The 25009-nt window shown below is 46.1% G+C and overlaps 1 protein-coding gene across 4 annotated transcripts; it reads right to left on the bottom strand.

The window, feature by feature from the left end:
• Window positions 1-5605: 5605 nt before the first annotated feature.
• On the bottom strand, window positions 5606-24513 carry WSCD1 (WSC domain containing 1). Of its 4 annotated transcripts, XM_039720865.1 has the most exons (10): window positions 23784-24513; window positions 23465-23509; window positions 16909-17592; window positions 14104-14218; window positions 13452-13636; window positions 10773-10894; window positions 8648-8813; window positions 7986-8150; window positions 7111-7311; window positions 5606-6077 (listed from the first exon to the last, which is right to left on the bottom strand). In XM_039720865.1, exons 3-10 carry the CDS (start codon window positions 17333-17335, stop codon window positions 5725-5727), a joined length of 1734 nt encoding a protein of 577 aa, XP_039576799.1. In that variant the 5' UTR covers window positions 17336-17592; window positions 23465-23509; window positions 23784-24513; the 3' UTR covers window positions 5606-5724. The 4 variants fall into 4 exon arrangements, with proteins under 4 accessions (XP_039576799.1, XP_039576800.1, XP_039576798.1 ...); XM_039720866.1 differs by lacking the exon at window positions 23465-23509 and having other exon boundaries at window positions 23713-24513; XM_039720864.1 differs by having other exon boundaries at window positions 16909-23509.
• Between the last annotated feature and the right edge of the window lie 496 nt (window positions 24514-25009).

Here is a 25009-nt window from a genome sequence, read left to right as displayed (position 1 = left end):
CAGTGCTGGGTGAAATGATATTTTTAGCACTGCCCAAAGAGCACAGAATTTGCATCTCTGGGCTATCCTGTGGCTCACAGCTATTCAGAAGTTCGGCTGTGGGGAGGGCACAGGCTTAAATCAGCCCACACAGTGTAAGGTACACTCTAGGTGCATCCTATATATTGTTGTAGTAATTGAATACACCTTAATTTGTCTTCCATTTCTGACTACGTGGCCATTATTACCCTGAAAACTGGAATAACACCATTCTTTGATCCCCCAAGACTGTTACCATGCCAAGAAAATCCTTGCAAATATACATTTTGACTGACCTCATTCTTAGTCAATGGCAAAATGGCAGCTACAGTTTTATACATAATTGAAATGCTTAATTCTTCCCTCCTTTTTGGAAGACCTTATGCATGCTTGTAGTCTGACTGTTTTCTGGGTGTTGTGTAGATGTTCCATACTGATGAGAAAAGTTCATGCTTGTTTTAGGTCACTTTTTTCCCCTGTGAGCTGTTTAATATTAATGATGTAAGTTGCTGTGTCAAAATATTAAATAATTGTAACCTGTACAGGAAAGGAGTTTTATTTTAACCTTTGAAAACTGTATTTACATGTTTTAGTATATATGAATAATGCATAAAGTTAGGCACTAAGGTTATTTTCAAAGTCAGCCATTTCAGGATCAAGCTGTAGAAAACAATAAGAGAGTGGTTTCTTTCCTCTTGCTCTCCCCCTTTCTCTAAATTCCCCGGGATTCAGGCAATAGCACTGAAGTCGAATGCCATTAGGATTTCTCACTAAACTTCAAAGCTTAATTTAGTCTCTGTTGGAATAAAGAGAGGCGTAAAACAGGCACAGTGGAATCCATTTAAATGAGTGACTGTGGAAAAAAGTGTGTTTCTAAGAAAACAAATGTTCTGCACATTCTTTTAAGAGAAATCCTCCACCAGAGCACAGTGGCTCAGGTGCAGCTGTGCCGTCCCCTGGGGTGGTGGGTGCTGTCCCAGCTCTGCCCTCCCTGCTGCAGGGGGGAGCCCCAGCCCTGTGCCCCCCAAGGCAGGGCAGAGGCCCCAGGCAGGGACAGACCTCCTGGTCCCTGCGTGGGGAATGTGGGACCAGCTGCCCATGCAAACACACACACACACCTGTTTGTGTGTGTTTGACAATTTTCCAGAACATCATTGTAATAGGGTAAGTCAGCATGGAAGATTTGGTTTATTTTCCAGCATATTTGATGCTTCATGAAAGATGCAGTTGTACTGCAGACTGCTCCTTTATAACCTCACTCATCAAAGAAATGTTCTTGTCATTAGTAAGGTGTTGCCTTTAAATCACTTCTCTCTGTGTTTTTCATTTATTGTGACTTGAATTTTCCCTATGAAATGAGCTGTATAATTTTGCTAGGGTCGTACTAAGTGCTTTATTTCAGAAGTATTGTAGGTTAATGCAGCTTCTGACATATCTAAAATCCAAGGTCTGTGATCGTCTGCTTTGCCTTCAGGATAAGCGCTAATAATCCAGTCACTGTGTGACTGCAGCAACTGCTCCAGATAATGCAGTTTGCTTCCAACCCACCCCACCCATGCAGAATGGACCTGGATGGACCTGGAAAGGTCTCTCCACTGTGGTTCATAGGAGGAAATTATTTTTGTTATCAGTACTTTTAAGAGCTTGTGATTCCGTAGCCTCTCCTGCCCGCACACCTTGGAGCTCTCCATTGGGCACACTGAAAGGCAACAGCAGCAAGAGCATGTGGGCAGCTGGGTGCTGATCCTGCACTGGGGCAGCACCTGAAGGAGTCTAGCCAAGGCTTTGGTGAGCCTTGAACTGCAGAAAAAACCCACCTGGTGTCTCCAGGGTGGGCAGGAGGCAAATTGGTACCTGCAGACCACCCTCCTGCAGGCAGGGGTGTGACAAGCAGGCTCCAAGAGCAGGGGCAGCACACAACTCTGCAGTAAGAGGGCAGGGAGAGACTGCATTGATGAGATCACATTTACTCAGTCAGAGCTGATTTAATTTAAAAATCTTTGGGCCTTTCCCATCATCTTAACTATTGCATAAAACATTTAATAATGCACTTCAATAGTATTCGTCTTCATCTGAGGGTTTGACACTGATTCATGTGATTAAGAGAAGCCATTCTCCTCTTTGCTGCTCTTTCAGGTAGCTTGGTCAAAACCATGCAGCCATTAGTGGTGATCATGCCCCATGTCTAGAAATGATACACTTCCTGATAAGATTTTAACATTTTCTGTGAATTGCTCTGTTTGTATGCATGATGGTATATGATGGTGCCCATAGTCTGAAGAACCAGGGTGTGTGGATGGTGAGTGGAGTCCTGTGATGGGAAAAGCTGCTGGTCTGGGAGCCAGCAACTGAAGATAAATCAGTGCTATGTAGAAGGAGCTGAGAGATGGATGTGTTTGCTGGTCTGAGTGCGCAGGAGGCTAAAAAATGCATCATGGTTCAAAGGGAAAGAGCTTATTTACAGTCCATTGTAATTGTACATCAGGAAATTTGTTAGACTAATTAAATGCTAATACTAAAAGGAGATTCAAAGGGATAGCTTCCTTAAAGATTGCTCTCAACCATCCAAGGTCAAAAGTAAGGTGTAAGTAATGCAGTTGGGAATTTGGGTCTTTCTGACTGAAGAAATGTCACAACTGACAAAAGCAGTAACTCAACATTTTATATTTGAACATCTCATTATATTGCAGGCCATTGGAAGACACATTAGGTTCCAAAAAGGTGTCATGTAAGGTCTCATGCTGATAATCCATCCTTTAATTATTTCATAGAGGTTAATATTGCTGCAGTGGTATTGTAGCTTGGTCTTAGCAGTGAGTAATGGATTTTAAAAGAAATGGGTTTAAAGGAAAATTCATAAAGCAGTGCCGAAAGACAGAACTGCTGGTGATGACATTTGTGATTTTTTTTAGGATTGCTTTAATGGCTTTATTTTGTAGTTGGTTTCCAGGAAGAAAAACCACTTTCTCTCCCATTATGCCCTCTCTTCTAATATGGTTTACCCACTTTTTAGCTGCAGTTCAATAGAGAATCTAGATTCCACCTTGTATAGTGTGGCTGTTGCTCACTTTACCAATCTCAAGTGTTAAGCTCTTCTTTTTCAAATGTAGCATCTCTGTTTTGTTCTGGTTGCCTGCTTATGACTCATGACTTCCTGAGGAAAACTAAAAGCTTGAGGGAATTGTAAGCATATTTCTTCCATTTCTAATATTTTGAATAGAAAATAAGAAGGCAAGTCTACGTGGAGTGAACATCAACATGGCTTTCAGTGGCATGGTTGAAGCCCTTTTTTTTTTTTTTTTTTTTTTTTTTTAAACTAAGACATTCTGGTTAATTAAAGCTAAGGGCAATAAGCACAGAGATGATTGAGAGGAAAATCTGCCTTGCAGGGGAATTGGGTAAGTGTCACAAATTATTTGCCCTGGCAAGATGGAGCTTGAGAGAGGATGTGATCAGTATCTGTGAACACTGATGAAGAGCTGTTTCAGCTAAAACATAATACTGACCAAAAAAGATGTGGCAGGGAAGGACAGTGTAAACTATGCTCTGTCCAGGCCATTGGTGTGGATCATATACAATGACCCATGAAGTCCTTCACTATTCCTATGATCACAAAAGAGCCCTGGCAGAGCATGCAAGTGATACATTCATGTGTCTGTACATACAGATGTATAATGTGTAAACCGTGTATACATGTTTTGTACAAAATGTATAAAAATAAAGAGGCAGCCCCTGTATCTCAGCTGTTAAGAAATGGCTGGCTACAATTTCTTTTTTTTTTTTAAACGAGCTGATTTTTGGCATTACAGAGCTAATGCATATTCATAATTTTTGCCAGCTTTAATTTTAGCCACCTAGAGTCTTCATTACAGGACATATGTGTAATTAAATTGCCTTCTTGAGAGTTTACAGCCAGTCATTGCTCACCATTTGCAGGTTTGAAATGATCAAAATGTTTTTTAAATGATTCTGTAATGCTAGACAAGATTGGAAAGGCAATATAATAAAATGTCATTCTCATAATCTTCATGTTTTGTGGTGGGCCCAAATCCTGGTTTGCGGTCTCAGGCAAATGTTATTCAGTGAGGCTAAGAGCAATTTCTTTCTGTGAAGCATCTGTGCTCCTTCCATAGGCTGGGCTCAAACTTTGTGGGATGTGACCACATCCATCGACAGCAACTGCTACCCAAATGAAACTTGGAAGACCGTAATTTCCAAAATAATCAGTTCTTTACTAAGTCAGAGTGGAGATGGTGATAGTCCTGTTCTGTAGCATCCTTATTTTTCTGCTTTATGGGAAAGTTTCCGTACCTGGGTGTTTCTGTCTGTGGTGTTTGGTACTGGCACAGCATTATTTGGGTTTTCTCCTTGGTGTGCAGGTGTGTGTGAGCTGTGTTCCTGTGAGGGGCTGAGTGGTGTCCCAGGGAGGGCTGTGCCACCCTGCACAGGCACCTCAGGGTCTCACCACTTGTCTTTATCTGGGCTTGCAGCACCCAAACTGAGTTGCGTTTTTGAGCTGTACCCCTTGCATAAACAAAAGAATTTCTGTTTTCCTTGTGAACCAGCTCAGTCCACTGCAATCCCTCACACCTTTGTGACCCTTGAGACCTTTACTGCCAAGGAAGGCAATGAGTGTTAGGGATGGGGATGTGACAACCCCACAAGCCCCATACCAGGCAGGTGGCACAGAGATGAGCCACATGTGGGGTGTAAACAGGGAGAGATTTGGGTTGAAGGGTACTCATGTCCTGTATTGTTTTTAAGGTACCAGTGATACACAGGCAGAGGAAGTTCAGCTCCCTTTATATAAACTTGTTTTATTAAAATTAGTATTTTCACTCAAATTTTTAAGAAATCCTTTACTTCACGTGAACAGAAGCATCTTGCAGCAGGGCAGCCCCTTTGGCCACTGGGATTAACCACCTCCAAGCTGCCCAGTGGCCCAGGATCATGGGGCCAGCTGCCCTGCCAGCCCTGGGTGCCCCTGTTCTCTCCCCACTGCACACAGGCCCCCTGCAGGGTCAAACACACCCAAGGTGACTGCAGGAGTTAAAAATCAAACCTGCATGGCTGCTGGAGGGGGCTCCAGAGGGCAGCTCTAAGTAGCTGTGGTTTTCCAGGTTGGACTGCCTTGGAATTCCTCCACATGTTCAGGGATGAGGTAGGAGGTGTGATCCTACCCCTGCTGGGGCCAGAAAGACTGGGGTTCACCTCCTTTGCCCCTATTCTCCAGGTCTTCCCAGCTGACCATTTCTAGAACCAAGAGCTGTGGTGACATTTGGCCCTGGTGTCCCCCCAGACCCAACATGACTCTCCAGATGAAGAGATGGAGGTGCAGAAACCTGTGTCAAGCCCCTAGCACAGGTGGCACTCCCTTCTCTGCCACTCCTCTGGGGTCTCCTCTATGCCCCTGGAGACAGGTTTGGCGCTGTTGGGGCTGACAAAACCCAGCATTCCCAAGTGCTGCACTGCTCAGCAGCCTCCACAAATATCTTTGCCATAACTACTAAAGAGATCTGGTCTTCTTTTTTTTCTTTTTTTTTTTCTTTTTTTTTTTTTCCTTTTCTTCTCATAGGAGAAACTTCAGTGTTTTTTTTTTTTTTTTTTTTTTTTTTTTTTTTTTTTTTTTTTTTTTTTTTTTTTTTTTTTTTTAAGGAAAAAAACCAACAACTTCCTTTTTAACCACAGCAGTGTGATACCAGCCTATCATCTTGGCACATATTCTCTGGGCAGCCCTGAGAAGTTTCTTCCCCTTAGGGCTTCATCCACTGTCAGGATGTATCTGTTGATAAGATCTTTCATTTCCTGGGTGAATGGCTCAAAATTCTTTTGCTTAGCACCAGACCGCTTGAAATTCCCGTCCCTGTTGTTCTCCACACAGAGCAACCGGTCCTCTGTCACTGTCACGTTCAGAAACTCCACCATCTCCTTCAGCTTGGGGATGAGGCTCTGCTTCAGGTCCTCATAATGGACAACGAGCAGGCGCTTCCCATACTTCAGCCACTCCAGGACATGGGAGGCCCACCAGGAGGCATAGCTGTTCACAAAATCCGGCCACTCTGGATGACCAGGAAACCAGAAAATGAGACACTGTTAGCCATGCTGCATTTCAGTAATTTTCCTTTGCTTTAGACATTAATGATACCTTGATCTCTATTTGCTCTCTGATAATTTAATTTCCTGAAGTCAAGACAGTCCTAGTGAAAGCTTTTGGGCTGGACAAAGAGCATTTGTGGCTGAAATGTAACAATTTGCAGTTTGCAGTATGGGAAAGCCATCCCCAGCAGACTTGCTTTTTTTCTGGGGGCTATTTTGTCAGTTTTTGATGAATAGGTCTTGAGTTGTGACTGATGAAAGGTGATACATCAGCTTGGGAAAGAAATGTGCTGTGACACTGGACACTTTTCCCCCCAGCCCTCTGCCAAGCCACAGCTGTAATGCCTAAAATATGTACAAGGAGAAATGGAAGCCAAATGGTTTTTCTGCTGCAGAGTCTGAATGCAGCAGTGTATGCAGTGGGGAAATTGCAGTCAGCAGCCAGTTGCCAGTCAAACACGTGAAGTGTGGCAGGCAGGTTCTGAAGCCTTTTCATGTGTTCAGGGGACACTGAATTTCAGGTCCACTTATTGCTGTTAGCCTTATTTTTCTGCAATGAAGTAGCACCTGTGCGATGCTGTAAAATATCCATCATGAAATGTCACGCTCCATTGGATCCTCCAGATCTTAAGTTAGTTTTCTCATGGTTATTACATGCTGTAGGGGCAAATTTTCTTCACCTCAGCCTAGCAAATGGGCTGTGCAGAGGAGCCTTGTACATGGACATGTTTTCTATGCCCAGCAGTGCAGTGATGCTCCTGTGGCATTTCTGCTGCTCTCCCCTCCCCTCCCCTCCCCTCTGGGGTGGACATACAGCAAGACCACAACTGCTCCCACTGTGCAGGTGTCAGAGGTTTTAGGATTGATCTCAGCTGTGGCAGGACTAAAGTCCCACTGAATTTGTTAGCAGCACCCACTCAGGTCCTAGTGTGTCCCCCGTTCCCAGCACACTGAGGAGATGGGTTTCAAACCAGCCTGTGCTGGGGTAATGCTCACCTTTGCTCTTCCAGTTGCGGTCAGTGGCATAGCCCAGGTGCCCAGCGTATTTTCTGTTGAACTCTGCCATCAGTGATTTGTACGGGTTCCTTATCAACAGGATCGCCGAGTCAAACATTTCAATCTCTGTCTTGCCACTTTCATGTGTCTTCACACAGATGGTCCTTCTACTTCTCCAGTGGTCTTTTTCTCCTTTAAAACCTGTTTTACAAGACAGGATTGTTGGCTTTTTTGCCTGAGTATATGTCTGTGCCTTTTCCCACTAAATCATTCCCTACAGTGGTGTAAAGCTGGTGTGACAGTACCAATCAGCTGACCCATGGCTGGAGCCCCAGCCACCACACTGGGCACGTGCTGGCAGCCAGGCTATCCCTCTGCTGGGGGAGGCATCCTCAGCCCCACACTGCAATGAAGCAACTTTTCACAGGGCCAGTGCTTGGTGCTTGCTGAACCTCTGCCGCCTCAGGATACCTCTCTCCCAGAGTAATTAGTAATGTTTGAAAATTTAACCTACATGTTTGCTGAAGGGTCTTGCCCACGGTGCTTAGGTAACTGCTCTTTTGGAGCAGCCTGTCAGGTGGGAGCAGCACATCTGTGTGTGCACGGGGCAACAGTGCAGGCAGTGTGCCCGTTCGCAAATGGAGAGCCTGGCTGCTGTCTGTAAGGGCAGCTGCCTGTCAGAGCAGCGTGCTGCTGGAGCTGTCCCTGCTGCCATCTGCACTGTGGGAGGCTGCTCGGGCCAGGCGTGTTTCAATTGTACCAAATGTGCTGACAGCAACAGCCATTGCTGGCTCGAGCAGAAGGATGACAAGGCAATAAGTAAAGCTGTGTGCTTTTGGAGGGCTGCCTGTGTTCCATCTCCTGGGCCCCGATACCTTTGTTGTAGAGGGCTCCATCAAAGTAATAACTTCCTGTGTAGTATCCTGTGGCGTGCTCTATCAGATGGCGTGCCCACGTATTCCCAGCCCCAGGAAAGCTCGACAAAGCAACAAACACTTTGGATTTGGTGGTTAAGAATTTCCTGTCCGTGCAGCGGGTGTCTGTGAGGAGAGAAGATACTTCATTTTTAGTATTGTGGCTTTTTAATAATTCCACAGACAGCTCTTGATTACAGTTTATTCCTTCTTCCTTCTCTCTCTTAGTAGTATAGCATATCAATTTGGTCTGGTTGTGAGTCAGCTACTTCCTAAAATTAATTCAGCTGTATGAGGCCAAAGAGATTTTCCTCAAAGAGGTTTCTGCTGGTTTTGTGTAAGACAATGCTTTTTTGATAAAGCTGCAACAAACCATTCTACTTGCCAGCAAGTTGTTTTAAAAGGTGTTGCGTAATGAGAGAATGGAAAGATGCATCTTCACGAGCATGATTGCAAGAGGGGAATTTAGAGAAAGACTGTTTCCTAAATTGCTGCCCGTATGGCGATACCCACTACTGTGGCTCAGACTGCTGCAAATGAGATCACTTTTACCCACTGCAGAAGGGGCACGGGGACTGTTTGCAGCAGCGGTGGCCCTGGCAGAGTGCAGCTGGAGCTGGTACCTTGCACAGGTGTCTGATAGACCAGGCAGTACTCTCCCCCAGCAGCGCTGCTGGCGTTGCGGCTCCCGCTGCAGCGCTGCCCGTCCATGCCCTCGCGCAGCGGGAAGCGCCTGGTGGGGTACCCACAGTAGCACTCCTGCCCTCGGATCACTGCCAACGGGAACTCCTGCAAAAGGGGAAAGTAGATCAGAGCGCACATGCCATGGCATCAGCAGCCTGCAGGGAATGCTGCTGCCATGCAAAGAAAATAAATCTTCACAACGCCAAGATAAAGATTCACTGTCAAGATCAAAGCATTGTCATTCTAAAGCTCACGCTACTTTCCTGTTACTGTCTTCGTGTTTGTAAAGTTTGAAATTCACCTTGCTTCTAGATAGGAAGCCCACTAAGGTGTGCAATCACGAGGAAGTTAGTGTTGTTTGCAAGGAGTAAATTCCTAAGGAAAATTCTTGTCTGTAAGAAGTGTTTTTTAATGGATTTGATGCAGAGTAAGTCAGGTTTTGGTGTACCAATATTACCAAGGCTGCAAAGCTGTGTAGTGGTGGGGTACTGAACCCCAGCTGCTGGCCTAATAATGGTAAAAATTAAAACAAGTTTGAGGGAAATGTGCTAAATATTTGCTGAAGAAATTAGCAGTTGCCTACTGGCCCTAAAATTCAGATTTTCTACTGTTTACCAGAAAGATCTGGGTTGCCTTAGAGTCCCCCGTGGGCTCTCTTGGTGGCACAGGGCTGCGTGGGCGGGCTGAAGGAAGTTCAGGGAGTATTTGAGTGCAGAATGTTCCAGTCCATCTATTCCATATCAACACTTTTTGCCTTTTAAAAGTCTTTTGGAGACTGGGAGCATGTGACAGGACTGCTGAGCAGCTTATCTCTTGCTTTTCCCATGCATTCATCCTCTGATAAGGAGTCGAATGCAACTCATGTGCTGTGTGTGCCCAACAGCCAACATTTACTTAGCGAATGAGATATGACATTGTCAAAAACTATTTACAGATTTGATCCAAGGGCAAAACAGTTCTGGGTTTGCCTGCAAACAGAATTTTTTCCTTTAAAATGAAGCAGTGTTTCTGAGTTTGAGAAATTAGTAAGTATCCCTGCCCTCAAACACAGCCTAGAATAAGAGTGTTCCTTGTACCTCATGCCAAGTGGCCTCTGCAAGTGATGAATTTTTCTGGAAGGCTGGAGGTTCTGTGAGGCAACAGAATAACTGCTCCTCTGTCCTCCTGCATCTCCAGAAGGTGGTCATGCAGGGTGCCAGTGGTGCAGTATCTGTCCCCAGGGCAGGCTGACCCTCACCTGCACAACCTTCCCACAGCTTGGGCAGCACATGAGTGAGGAAGGAGAAAATCTGGAGTGGGTTTTGCATGAGAAATCTCAAAATTTTTCTAATATCCAATCGAAACCTCCCCTGGTGCAACTTGAGGCTATTTGCCTATTTTGTGGGAGAGGAGATTGCAGTCAGGCCATGGGTCCTGTTCAAAGCACTGTAATCAGCCAGCTAATAGTTTTAATCAATTTTGTGATGTTGCAAAAAGTAATTGAATGTTGAGTTCAGTGCATGAGGCTGAATGTGGCTGCAGGCAAAATCTGACCATTTAGTGAACCCCATGTAGAGACACCCAGCCCCATTAGAGTGGGGAGGAAGGGAAGGGAACCAACAGCCACTAAGGCAGAGGCTGCGCTGGTGCTCTGTGTATGGCTCCCTGAGTGGAGCCGGCTCCCTTGGAGGGCACTGGAGCCCCGTTTGGGATGCTGCCAGCCCACATCCACCCTCTGGCTGCATGTCTCCCCCTGAGCTGCAGCGGGGGCAGATGTGGCTCAGGGCTTGATTGGAATGTGACACGGAAACGGTATCGATTTCCTCTTGGTCGATACTCATTACTTAGAGCAGCTCGCCTGTGTATCATGTCTCGTGGCACCACTCTGATGACTTTCCCTCCCGCCATCCCCACTCCAGCAGTTGGACCAGATGCATCACTGGGTATTTACTCTGATGAGTTTTGTCCTTTAGAAACTCATTTGCAAATTCAAAGCTCTAAGGCACTAATCTCTGTCCTCCCCTCAGCAGATTAGAATTTAAAATAACAATAAAAGAAAGGATGTGAAATGAGAACTGTTCTTACTTTCTTGGAGCAAAATTCAGAGCACATCTCCACCGTCAAATTGGGCTGTATCAAAGAGGCTGGAAAGGTGTCTGTTAAATTTTCTGGAGCTCTAAAACATCCTCGATAGATAACATTCCTCCCTGCGGGGATATGAAATAGGTTTCTCTTAAGAAAACGACATCCGTAGTATCCCGCCTCTTTCACAAAGAATAATATTAGTTCAGAAGCCAAAAATAATAAAATAAATTTTATATTACAAAGGCTGCAGAAATAAGAGAAACTGTAATGTATGCTACAAAAATGTGTTGCAAATTGTGTGGTATTGAAAGGAGCACATGCCTTTATCTTTGTACTAACCACGGGAAGCAGCGCTCACTGCAGCACCGAGTTTGAAGGAAATTCCACCAGTGGAGGGCATTGCTATTGTTTGCAGGTCCCAGTTTCCTCTGAAGACCTGCTTTCCCCACAATGAGTTAAAAGCCCTAATAAAAATCTACAAAGCTTCTGCATCAGAATGACTCCTGAAAACCCCGCCATCAGACCCACCTTCCTCTTCAGCTGCCCTCTGCTCCTACGCCTTTTCGGGCCAAGGGAGTAGGCTGCAGCCCTTCAGACTCTAACCCTGGCTTTTGTCAGCTGCTCAGGGAGATCAGCTTCCTCTGTGTCTTCAGCACCAGCCTCTGATTTCACCTGCTTCTGTAGAAACACCACAGAGCCTGGCACTATTGCTCCCTTAAATGGTATTGCCAGAACTGATGTGGGAAGTGAGTTGAATGACAGGAGAGACGTGGTGCAGTTACAAAAAAAAAAATTTGGTTCTGCATTAATTTCTTGGCAGAAAAGCCCAGACTCTCTAGCAAGAGCCTAGAGCAATCTAAGGAGAAGCTGCTTAAATTTTGTTCCTGTAACTATTCAGATCATTTACTAGAAGCAGAGCTGGATCTCTGGGATGACTCAGGTGATGTGAAAATAAAATAACTCCACCCAAGCTGAAAGAAACAGTAGTCTACTTAGGACCAGGTCCCTTTGAGCATGGCACCAAAGAATAAAAGGAGTGTTGGGACTTCTCAGGATGTTCTTGAAAGGTCTTATACTAAATCTCACACTGATATAATTCCTGAAACAAAATGTTTGCAAACATGTTTAGAGTTTTCTCAGCAGTCAGGAAGAAAGCTTGACCTGCCTACACCAGCATCAGGAGGGAGCAGGATGTATCTGTGGATTACACCAGAAACAGCTGGGTCTGTGTGGTCTGCCCACTTTTTGGGGGGAAGGACACCCTGAGGCATGCCACCTGAGGACTCTGCCACATCCACCCTGGCTGCCACAGCTGCACACTCTGGGCTTCCTTACCATGACATGGGGGAACCATGTCCCTCAGGAATCTGGGGAACCACAGTGGGGAGAGGGGAGAGAGCAAACCTGTCTGGGAAGGTTTAAGTGGAGATGCCACTGAATCTGCTCCACGTAAAAGACTTATATGAGGTCTGTGCTCTACAGTACACAGCGTAAATCACGGGGGCCTTTACAGTCTCAGAGTTACTTTCTAACATACTTGTTCGTTGTGATTAATACTTCTGTTGGCCCCTCAGCTGGTTTGTGTCAGGGGGATTCTTCAAACAGACAACTATCAGGTATTACTAAGGGCAAGAAAATTACAACTCTAGCTTCAGGCTAGACTAATTTGAGGAGTAATTCATTAATACTTAAAAAAAATTAAATGCTGTCTTTTCCTGAGAAATATGTATACATATTTCATACTGGGGGTTTAAACAGCAATGCATGTCCTGGGAAACCTGCCAACATGCCTGTCAGCCTGACAGTAGCAATTTAGGTCTGTGTACCTTTGATATATAATTTATATGTAGCTGGTTGGATTATTGTACAAACCTTGACTTGTCTTTAAGAAGAAATGAAGGACCATCAATACTGGCACAACCTAAGGTCTTGGTGTTTCTTCTCAGCAAATAACATCCATAAGGTCTTGTGAGCTTGCCAATTGCAAAGAGTGATCAACAGTTTAGATCTCTTATGTGCTTTGTGCTTGCCTAAAGGTTTATCCATAGAGTCCCCCATGGCAGCTAACTGAACGATGGGGTAACGATGGACTATCTAAAGATGGAACAAAATTCCCAACTCCTGCTGGAACAGAACTCCATGGAAAAGCAAAACTCTGGTCTCATTTCTCTCAGAAAAGGGATTGATACGGCTCTTTCTGGCCTCCATTTATTCCTCGCAGTCACAGATTACTCATTTTGGTTAGGATCATCTGAGCATAGGGTGGCCTTGATCTGAGTCCTTTTCTGCCCTCCTGTTACAGGGCACCTCTTCCAAGGCTATTTCTTAAACACACGTGGGTTTATACCCCTTCAGTAGGTACCAGAGGGAGTGTTTTTTCAGCTGAAATTGCGCTCCTGTTGCAGTCACTCTGCACTGCGTTGAGTTTCCTCCCTGGTGACAGGAACCTCAGCCCCGAGGCAGCGTGCCAGGCACATGTCCCTGCTCTGGGGTGGTGAGCAGCACTGCTATTCTGGGGAGGAGCCAGGGACCAGACCAGCAGCAAATGGACATTGTGCCCTTCAGGCACCTTTGTCCTTTGCTGCTTCAAACTCTGGTGGCAAACGGAGCGAGACAAGCATAAGGGACAGCCCCGGTGCTCTGCCTGTGGCCTCGTGTGCCCGGTCACACCCCACTTACGTGTCCTGGCTGCTGCCCGCAGCTGCTCCAGGCTGTAGACCGAGAGCCGGTGCAGCCCCCCGCACACGGAGCCCCTCTGCCCCCTGCACTCGCTGTTGCACTCCTGGGGCTGGGCGGCCGCGGCCGGCAGCGAGTTCCCGCAGTAGCACTCTGCTCCGGAGGCCAGGCCCGCGTAGCTGTAAGCCCTGCAAGCAGAAATGCAGCACTGTCAGACAGGCCCATCTGCTGCCCAGCTTGTACCTGAGATAGGGACGAGCCGGTCCCCATGTCCCCGTGCTCCTGCTGCCTTGCTCTGGAGCTGAGTCCATCCTGGAGACAGCATGGCCTCCTCAGCAGGGGCAGCCCCTCAACAAGATATGGGCTAGAGACCAATGTCTATCAAAAGATAGATATCTTACAAAGACTATTTAACCTAACAGTCATTTTTGTCCAGGACAATAGAGAATATAATGTAAGTAGCCATGGTGCCATAGAGAATAGACAGCAGTGCATCAGTCCGCTTCAAGCAGAGCTATGCTGTGCCTGAAGGTATGAGATAATCACTGTTTTCATAGATGCTGTATGTTTAACATAGGAATGCTCTTCCCATTTCAAATTCAGTTCCACTTATTGTCAAAAAAGAGAAAAATTGCAGTGAAAAAACACCACTCACCTCTCAGCACAAGCTTCCTGACAGTGAGCTACTGTCATTTTTCTTAAGTCATAAAAGACAGCTCCCTTCAGAGTCCTCTCCCTCGAATCATGAGTGAAGCAGCCCATGTAGGTGCCTGTGTGCATGCAAGACCAGGGTTAGGCAATGTACCTGGCACAGAAGGGAAAAATCCATCCCAGGCTTATCCAGTGCCTCACGCTGCAAGCAGGGCTGCGTTTGGTCAAGTCCCAACCTGTCTGGGGTCCCACCCCTGTCCCGTGGAAATGGGAAAAAAGGAAACGAGACTTTCCCTTCCACGCCCATTGCATACCCAGAGTCCACAACCCACCAGGACTGCAGCTCCTGCACGCAGCTGCTGTCTGCTCAACTCCCTCCTCTGGGTGACAAAACACGGCACTTCTCTAAAGTACAGGAGAATGGAGCCTTCAAATGCCAAAAACTTCCAGAAATCCTGTTGGATTTCTCCCAAGTGTTCTTTAAAATCTCTAGTTGATAATGAGATGGTGCAAGAGAAATATTAAGAAAATCAATTTTCTTTGGATATAGAGAGTTACATTAAAGCTGTAATGGAAAGATAAATTCACTTTTAACTAGGCAGCACAATGTAGCCATCACACTGAGCTATCTCCTCTCTGGTGCAAAGGAATCTCTTCAAATATGTCTCGCTTTACTTAGCATAGGAAAGATAAATGTTTCTCTTAGACTGCATTCAGTGCTCAGCCTAATTTTTGTTGTCATGAACAAAATACTCTAAAAATCCAGCCCATTTTTTAATATACAATTGGAACGATGATGTGGAGTCCCACTATTATACAGCAATTGTATGTCTGTAAGTACATTTTATCATCAAAATATGAAGGAAAAAAGGAAATTTTATTTTAGAAATAACAACACTGAGATGATAACACAGGGAAATTAAATAATGTAATCACACATTAAATAATGTGGATAGGAAAAATTAAAATAAAAAGCATTATATTAACTAATTCACAAGAAAAAGGAAGTTTGAGTTGCTCCATCAGGGATTTTTGAGCCAGGAATAATAACTCAAACATTTAAATATCACAAACACAACAGTAGATTCAAAGACCTGCACACAGTAATTTGCCAATGTGTAATTAGAAAATTCACAAGCTGTGAATACCCACCCCCAGCACACCATTAACGACGTGAGAGTCACGCACTTGCAACAAAGATGCTCCACATTTTACTGGAGACTTTTGATTTGGGTACTTTGGCTCAAACCTGTAGCAGCAGAAAACTGAGGACGTGGGGCCAAAGAGCCTGGGGGGTGCTGGGCAGGCCAGCCACCGTGTGCTCTCCTCCCCGTGTCCCTCCCAAGCCACCACCAGCCTGGCAGCAGCTTCTCATTCACATCCTGCCATGACTGAGTTACAGAGATGCCACAGTCTCAGAGCAGCATGTCAGCCACACAGTCCCTGTCACCTCTGCATCGTGCTCAACAGCAGAACCAGGCATGGGGAACTGGAAAACTCCATCCACTGGGAGCAATCAGAATAGAAAACTCTCACAGTTGTACTAACAGTATTTCTCAGTGTCTCTGTCAGGAAAATTGTGGTCCCTATCCTGAGCCACTTGCAATGTCAGCAGGTGAGATAGCCTGACCTGGAGAAAAAAAGGACTTGGATTTTCTCACCAAAGGCCAGGTGCTCCTGGGTGGAGACAGAGCGAGGCAAAGTGATCTGGGATGTTCACAACAGGCTGGGGACATGTCATCATTTGTGGCTTGGGTTAAGGGTGCTTGGCTAGCAGCCCCTGGGGCAGAGCTGTACTGCCTGGGAGCCACAGCCTTTGAGGGTGACACCCATGAGGGGTGCACAGCCCAGCCTCCATGGCCACACAACGCTGCTCTACTAAGCAGGAGCCACAGGGCTTCACTGAAACATCATTAAGCATTATAAGCACAGAGGAGTTCATTAGGTCTTGAAAGGGATCCATAATGAAATAACAAGCCTCTAAGTTTACTAGAAATGAATTGGAGAAGATAACATGCTCTACGTAGGTAGTTAAGTTTTAATTAATTACCTTCAAAGGCATTCCAATGCTTGTTAACAATATTGTTATTAATAATGTTCTTTCATGTTCAATCAGATATTCAAATGATGTGTATTTGAATCTACAGTTCAATATGGTGAGATGTACAAATAAATAGTTCTTCTGGCCCCTCTCATCAGTAGCTAGAACCTCAGCAAGGCCCTGGCTGAGCAGTTCTCAGTCTCTCCTCTGCCACCAAAATCTGCCACCAGCAGGGTGTTCTGAAGCATCTGTGGAGCAGCTCCACCTTGGAGCTTCAGGTAGCTCCAGCAGTTCAGTTTGCCTGACTCACACTGTATGACTCATCTCCCACCACTATCACCTTCTCTTTCCCATTTCTGACAATTCCCTCAGTAAGTAGCACGATGTGCACCCATTTTGTGGGATTTTGTGCCCTTTTGTTTAGGCAAATTTATTCAACAAACTAAAACACAGTTCTGAAATGTGGTGTCTAGTCATCCAGATCCCATTCCTGTTTTATTATCAGTGAAACATCTCTAAGAGCAACAAGTTCTTCTAAAAGGCAAAGCATCAAAGATTACAGCTCATACTTTGCTGCTGCAGTGAGGACACAGCAGTCACCCAGCATGGATCCTTTCTACTTTGGCCTGGGCATATGCTAAGAACTGTTTTGAAAGTGGTGATGAGCAAGGAGGAAGGCAGAGCTGCTGGTGCTCGCCTGCGTCAGCTTGGGATCAGCAAAGTGCAGCCCATGCGTGTGCCAGAAAACGGGCAGGGTCCGTCCCTTACCTTTGTGTTCAGCAGTGCGCTTCGTTGCTTTAAATCCTGCTGTCTGCAGGGGCTCCTGGTCGCTGCTGAGCCTGTGGAACCACCTTCTCCTCAGCTGCCTGAGCTCCGAGTTGCGGGACGTGAGCCAGTGCGGGCCGTGCTGCTGGTGCAGGGCCGGCTCCTGCAGCGCATCCATGCCCACCAACAGCCTGGGGCCGGGCCGGGGGCTCTGCAGGCTCCTGGGCTCAGTGACCCCCTCCCTGCTCACCTCCTCAGGCACCGGCAGGGCCTGGTTACTGGGGGTCCCACGCGAACCTTGCTGGAGAACCAAGCGGGTCCGCTGCAGTAGCAAGAGGCTGCCAGCCATCAGGTAAGCTGCTGTGAGGAAGAAGAGCAGAAACTGGATCCGACGGAGAAACTTCTGTAGCCTGAAGAAAGCTTTGGCCATGCCCTTACTGAAACTGGCCCTTCACGCTTCCCAACAGGCCTCCAAATCTTCGCCTGGCCAGACACTCATTCCTCCCATAAGTTCAGCCCATCACTTCGGTGCCTGCTCCTGAATAAAAGCTTCTCCCAGCTGGCTGCAGCAGAGACCAGGCTGGTGTGGCACTGCTGCCAGCCTCAGGCGCCCAGCTGGCCCAGGGGCTCCGTGGGCTCCTGGGCTGATGCCTTCATCGTGCCCTGCCGAGCTGCCGATGCTGAAACCTGAAAGACCAAGGGGTGTAAGGCTGGTTCACATCCAGATTGAAAACATCCACCATCAGGGTGACTTTCCCCCACCCACCCTTTTTGGCTTTATCTGAGCATTTCTCCATCTGTTGTTTATAATTATGCACGTTAAGAACTATAGTCAAATGAGAACGATTGATTGAGCTCAAGCGAGTTTCAGATCTTCAGACTTTTTCGTTTCTTTCTTTTAACTTGGAATGCACAAGAAATACCTTAATGATGAGGTTATTTCTCTTGGGATGTTTGGAAAATAAGTTCTTTATTTTCTTTTATCAATAGCCAACATCTCCATCCTTTGTCACTGGATGAACAGGCATCTTTTTAGGGAGGTATTACCAAATTCCTCCCTTTCAGCTAAACAGTAGCTCAGCTACAAATGAAGATCAGAAGGAAACAGAAGTGTGGGTGTGTGGGAGGAAAAAAGAAATTGCATCAACTCACAATAGATAAGATAATAATTATTAATCTCTGTGCAGCACAAAGAAGTTGGGCTTTATGTTGGAAGGATATTTGGAGGTTCTGTGTGTGTTGCTTTAACAGAAACCAGAGATCCCACTATATTTTTTTTTTAGTGAATTCATATTGCCAGGTGTTGATGTGGGAATGTGTGTGGAGAAAAACTAGTGAATATTTGAAAAAAAATTCAGCTCAAGTTCAGCAGATCTCTCTTGACTGTTGCTGAGCTTTGTAGCTTTAGTTGTGCTGATGTGTACCACGATGGGATTGTCTGGGCAAGAAAAGCTCCTTTGTACTCTGGGGAACCTTTAACCTCCCGTGGAAAATAAAAGCTGGCATCTCCACATAAATTCCTGTTTTCCCAGTCTATCCTTTCTCTGTGGAGCCAGGCAAGTGTTGAGAAAAGATGCAGTGTTTTCCAGAAAAGAAAATATTATGACTTTTGCTTAGCTTGCAGTTGGGGCACACTCCTGAAATCCACAGTCCTGGCGACGAACATCTGCTCACTGTTTCTTGTTTCAGTTGTTGATTTAAAGTTTTGTCGATGCTCATTTATGCTGCTTTATTAAAGAAATGTTACCAATTTAGTCTTCACCAATTCTCCTTTTCATTTGGTTATGCAAATTCTTTCTGTCTTAGATAGCAACCAAACCAAAGATCCAAAACTTCAAGGACAAAATTAAATTAAGGCTCAGTTAAATCTTTTGTCAGTTCAGCCTGAATTCCTTCTGTGTGACCTTTTAGCCTTAATTCCTAAATGAGGCTGTCACAAGCCAGGAGTCTCTGTCTTTAATCTTACAATCCAGGTGATCTTGAAGACCTGATTTATGTACTTTTATTACTGGTATTTTTTTTAAGTACAAGTATGCTGATTTTAATTGTAGAGGACTGAGTAATATCCAGAAGTATTCAATGTGCTGATTGCTACTCTTTCTCCAAGGGCTGGTGAGCACAAGCAGGTGCAAAGCACTGCCAGGCTGCAGCATCTTCAGTGAATTCTGACTGCTCTCTCTGCAGCAGAAGTTACACACTTCCCTTCGGATCAGCTCCAAAGCCAAAGAAAATGCATTGATTTACACCAGCTAAAGAGCTGACCCTTAGAGTTAAATCTCTGATCAATGTTGTGAGTGCTCAAGAATCGCAGTAAAAGGGTCAGATGTACTGAGACAAATGAATGGAAAATTAGCCATAATTAGATCCTGCAGGATGTTACTGCACTAATTCATCCGAAGAAATACTGTCTATGAGCACAGGTGGGATTTCATTCACTAGTTGTTCCTGCCATGGGGCCACCGTAAACTTGAGCTGTTCCCAGTGGAGGCTGTGTGAGCTGAAAGCAAGCATTGTGCAGGCATCAGCCAGCTGAGGTTCAGGCTGGGGGTGCCCGTGCTCCGTGCAGAACCTCGAGGTGAGGCTGGCTCAGCAGGGAAGGTGCCCGTGTGGCTCAGCTCTCCACGCTGCCCCAGGCAGCCCTGCCCAGGGAAGCTACAGCAAACCCTCAGTGTGAGATGGCAATGGCTGCAGTCACACACCCGTGCAAAAGGTTTAAGATTTCCCCCCGCAGCAGAAAGATAAGACTAGATAAATATATCAGATTTGCAGTCATTTCCTCCCATCTGTAATTCAGGATTTCACAGCTCTTTTGGTTTATTCACCGAGAGAGATGCTTCAGCCCCAAGTTCTCAGATGAGTCCTTGTTGCTGGTGTTGGAGAGGCCATGCTGGGACAGCTGGAGCTCCCTGGCTGGAGAAGGGCTATCAAGACCATGCATGTTATGCTTGAAACTGCATCATGGGCCAAATTCAGTCCCTTTTAACACCAATTGTGTGGCTGGTCAGTGGATTTTGATAGAGTTTCTCTGTGCTTGCAGTGATGTAAAATGGAACACCTGGAGACCACATCAATGCCAGGGTGAGAGGATCTGGCATTTGCCTGGGCAGCACGTGGCAACGCCTCCTGGAACCAAGAGAGACCAGTCTGGCCAAGGCCTGCCCAAACAGCACCTGGGCAGGGCAGAATGTTCTGCCTCCCCATGAACACGATGGAAAGCTTTCTGTGCATCAGCAGAACTGGTGAAAACACCCAAGGTATTGGACCTAAATTAACTGTGCAGCAGACTCTGCAACCAAACATCAAGAAATATTTGGCATTGCTCCTGGTGCTATGCCAAGTTTGTTTATGTATTTGTCTGTTTAGTAAGGAGAAGCTGCTTCGGAGTCTCAAAGGGGTAACTTTGCCCTTGCCCAGTGGCTGAGAAAGTTTAAATGGTACAAGGCAATTTTGCTGCATTCAACATGATGTGTACGAATTACCTCCAGATGCACTCACCCTTAGAGCAGTTGCCATGACAGTACATTCTAGTAAAACCCAACCAAATAAATAAGCAGACTCTCCGCCCACAACCACTGCTGCAAACGTGCAACTCAAAAATTAAATGTTGCTTTTTAGTGGGGAAATAGCAAAGTGCTGCTGGAATAAAAACTGTCATTTGATTTATCCATAAACTGCATATTGCAATATCATCAAAGTATGCCTAAAAGAGCTGAAGTGCATCACTTCTGATGATGATATTTAAAAGGAAAGACTAAGGAGGAAATAACTAGTATCTGTAATAGAAAATGCGGCATTTGTCTTTTTCATGCATATTTCACCTAAAATGAATGAAGCTAAATGGAAGAAAACAAGTCTTCTATCCTTCTTTATCAGCTCTCACAGCCAAAGGGGGCTTAGGACCATAAGAATTGGAAGTTGTTAGTAAAATCATAAAATTATTATTGAAAGGACAATGATGGGTAATTGATGGGCAGTGAGAACTGTTAAATGGCAGAGGAGACCTCTAGGTGAAGAGGGCAATGAAAGGGTTAACACTGCACTGAAAAAAGGGCAACAATTAGCACTGGAAATTATCAGCTTTGGAAATGGTGAGTGGAAGCACAGATCTACAGGGTGCTGGGACTTCAGCAGGGAAAGGATCTCTTGCCACCAAAACAGTTGCTATAAGGAAAAGCAGATCAGTACCTTGCTTCCGAAATGAACTCGCAAAATGTGACAGAGGATATCACACTAGGCAGCTGCATTAATGTATTTGCAGAGAGAAATAAAAGAAACATGATAAAGTTCTCAGCAATTCTACTCTCCTAGCTGAAGGAGCATTTACAGAATTTTTAAGGGAAGACTGAATATTTTCAGTGATGCCATGAATGCTGGTAAAGCTGAAGACACTAAAAAACAGCCCCAGACTCGCAGGTGAAGGGCTGCTTAACTGGGGACTGTCCCTTGATGTGTGCTCAGTGCAGAAGCTCGGGTCAGTGCTGCTCTGACAGCTGCAGGTCATCAAGAGTTGGTCCTTGTCTAAAGACTAGCAGGATTTTGCAAATTCAGAGTTGTTGGCAAGGAAGCAAGATGATGTTTCCTGTTGTAAACTGAAGGGAATTGGACTCATGATTACTATTTTTAGAAAAATCCATCCCTCTTCCATGTCTCTCCTTTCTTTTGTCAGCTTTCTTTGAAGACAAATGCAGTCAGGCCTCAGCTAAAGGATTCTGTCTTGCAGCCTTTTCCTTGGATATACACTGCCATTTTCTCAGTGTTTTGGGAAGTCAAGACAAATATCAAATTGTGTGAATGCACACAGGAAGTAAAACTCTTACAAAGCCACAGATTTGATGTTGGGACTCTGTCAACTATTTGCAGTTCCCTTTATTCCAATCATTCCGAGAAACTTCAAGCACTTCTTACAACTTACAAAGTTTTCCTTGCTAGAGGATGTGTCTGTGCTGACCCCACACCTCTCCCAGCAAGGGAGGTCTGCCAACAAGCTGGAAATTAGGTAGAAGCACGCAAATTTCTCCACATGATGTGGTGACAAGTCTTGCAGCTTGAGAGGGCTCTCCAGTGAGTTTGCCACTGCTTGCTACAAGATGTAATCAGATTGCAAAATTATCTTTGATGGTGAGATTGTGTTAAAACCTTTAAATAACACTGAACTGTGATAAATAAGAAAAAATCTTTATGTGGAGCTAGCAGAAAGATGAAGCAAAACTCTATAGTCCATTTACCCAAATCAAGCTGAAAGTAACACAAATTTAAAATATATATTATACTCTGTTTATTCAATAGAGGAGGCATTTTACAGAGACAGATAATTCAGCTTCGGAAGGGAAAGGCAATGCCACAGAGCAGAGCTGCAGCCTGAGGCTGGAGAAGTTGGCACTAACTTGTGCAAATCCTGTCCCAGTGGCTCTTTCACCAGATATTTGGCTTTTTAAGACCAATTTTTTAGCATACATAGGTATAAATCCAGACAATAATGTTGAGCCTGAGGTGAGGGATGCAGAGAAGCCTGTGGGAGGCAGATGGTCCTGCAAGGCTTATTGTGAGAGTGCTGACTTGGAAAGTGCTCAGGGACAGCTTGAGCAGAGATCACACCATGGTATTTCTCCATTAATCCCACACTTTTTACCTAGCTCAAGTCATAATGCAGTAATCAGCAGGACTAATTCCATGCCAGAATGGAAGAGATGCATGCAGACACATGCATACCCACTTTCCAGGTGTACATGTGTATCCACATCCATGTGTGTGCACCCTGTAAACAGTGATGTGTGCTCCAGAGGTAATATACAGTCTGCTGTCACCATTCTCTGATACATGGAAAGCTTTCAGCAAACTATTACTGTATCTCAAAAGTATTTAATTAGCAATAATTCATGCATGATGTACTTTCTTAGGTATTAAGAGATCAACCACCCAGCAAATGATGCTCTATCTGCAGTTTCCAAAAGCTCCTATGTGGTCTGTGGCTGAAGTTTTGCACAAGAATGTTGTAACAAGTGTACCATATATTTACGTTTGCTTTAGCCCACAGGATCTACAGATGAGATCTTTCCCTGTGTGCAAGAAAATCTACTAGAATTAAAATAACACACAGCTCTGTAACTTAATCGTAGGTGTTGTAGAAGTGTCTTTAATAAACCCTTCAATATCTGAATTCTGCAACATTCACCTACTAAACATTGATAGAGTCTATTTATTCAGCAGTGATACTCCAGAAACTGATGGGAGAAGCTGAGCATTCCAGCCTGCCTCACTAGGCTGTAACACACACACACTTGCAGTATCCATTGCTGACTTTTCAAGTATAATGTTCCATAGATGCTTGGGGAAGGGCATCTCGAGAGCAACCTGCAGTCTTTGTAAATAATGCCGCTCAACCCCTTTACTTAGATGCTGTGGATTAATTTAGTAAAGCAAATGGTCATTGAGACTGCAATGAATGCTGATACCTCAGTCTCGAAAAAGTTGTCTGGTTATTGCTCGTGCCCAGGCCAGCTGGCACCCGGCTCGCAGAGGCAGATACCGAACGGTGTAAGAAAAAGAGGAAAAACCTCACCTTTCTTTTGTGGCTGAGGAGCCCCTGGGGTAGCCAGGCAAAGTCCTGTACAATCCAGTGAAACGTTACAAAAGGCCGTAATGCATATCCGAAAAGCTGATCAACCCTGCTCCCTCTGCCCTTCCCTGCTAATGCTGCCGCTGCCTCCGCTGGCAGCGCGCAGAGCGGTGATCGCGGAACGCGCGGAGCCGTGCGGGCTCTGCGGCTCCGCTGCCCCCGCGCCCCGCTCCGCGCCCCGCTCCGCTCACCGCTCCGCGCCCCGCTCCGCGCTCCGAGCCCCGCTCCGCTCACCGCTCCCCGCGCCCCGCTCACTGCTCACCGCGGCCGCCGCGTCCCTCCGGGGCTCCTGCGGCTCTCGGGGCTCCTGCGGCTCTCGGGGCTCCCTGCGGCTCAGCGGGCCGGGGCGCCGGGGTGCTGCGCCCTGCGGGGGCCGGCCGGAGGGAGCCGCTCCATGGCCTCCTGCGCCACCAGGCAGGATGGGAGCAGCGTCCGCGCCGCGCTGCCAAAATCCTCAGGCACAGCCAGAGCGCTCGTGTTTCATAACGCTGCCCTGCCCGGGGAAGCAGCCTCTCCTCTAAGGCAGCTTCACGGCAGAGCTCTGCAGCCTTCTGCAGCTGCCGACGTTTCCAGACCTACCCATTCCCCCTGCCTGGGTGTTTGTCCAAACGCACGGATGGCTGCATCGGCAGAGAGCTGAGTGGCAGCAGCAGCAGCGAGAAGCCCTAATGCGATCAGCTGAACGGATGCTCCGTGTTTGTTCCTCGTGCCTCTTCCCGCTAGGGGCACATCCCTTCAGAGCTGCCCCTCTGGAGACCCGGACCCCTTCCCAACAGGTCCAGGCGGTCCCGGGAAAGCGAGCCCCTGACGTCCTCCCAGCACCAGCTTGGAGATTTCAGGCAGAAAATTGTTATTCTGGGCACAGGTGGCTGGAAATAAATTATTTATAAATGTGAGAGCTGAAAGGCAGTTGCTGGTGTCCTCAGGATTGCCTGCACTGCCGCCTTCCCTGCAGGTTCCAGCTCCGTCCTGCTGCTGCTTCACATGGAGATGGAGCAACTGATAATTATTCTTAAAGCACATGCATTTAAATGGGGGCTGGCTGCACCCCTGCCTAGGGCTTTGAAATACCCTATGGTGTACACATATTTAATGAAACCTGTGAAGGGAGTCAAAACAGAATGTGGTTATGGGACCGACCCTTGGTTCTTCTCTGTGCCAGAGCGTGGATCAGAAACATCAGACCCAACACCTGCCTGGCTTTCTTGATATGGGAGGAAAGAGGGAGTTGGGATGCCACGTGGGGACTGATCCCGTTTCCCCTCAGTATGCTGCACATTGCTTCATGCTCTGACAGGTCCCATGGACATGAGAGATGCAGGGGTGTGCACCTCTCCATGCACTGCACCCCAAGAGTGGGGTCTGAACCCCACAATGGGATGCTGATACTTCTTAAATGACACTTGGCTTTCCTATCTCCACGTGACATTGGAGAAAAGGAACCTGGTTGTTCAGCTCAACATGAACAACTGAAGTGCTTTTTGCTCA

The sequence above is a fragment of the Passer montanus genome, unplaced genomic scaffold (genome assembly GCF_014805655.1).
Source record: "Passer montanus isolate IOZ18808 unplaced genomic scaffold, ASM1480565v1 scaffold44, whole genome shotgun sequence".
NCBI lineage: Eukaryota > Metazoa > Chordata > Aves > Passeriformes > Passeridae > Passer > Passer montanus.
Note: the sequence above shows the minus strand (reverse complement) of the source record. Positions and strands in the feature narration are given on the sequence as shown.

Coding starts and splice junctions, on each gene's coding strand:
- WSCD1 (XM_039720866.1), bottom strand. CDS start 17,335: ATGGCCAAAGCTTTCTTCAGGCTACAGAAGTTTCTCCGTCGGATCCAG. Junction 13,637..14,103: donor CAGGAAGCTTGTGCTGAGAG/GTGAGTGGTGTT, acceptor TTCTGCTTGCAG/GGCTTACAGCTACGCGGGCC. Junction 8,151..8,647: donor CTATCAGACACCTGTGCAAG/GTACCAGCTCCA, acceptor CTCTCCTCACAG/ACACCCGCTGCACGGACAGG.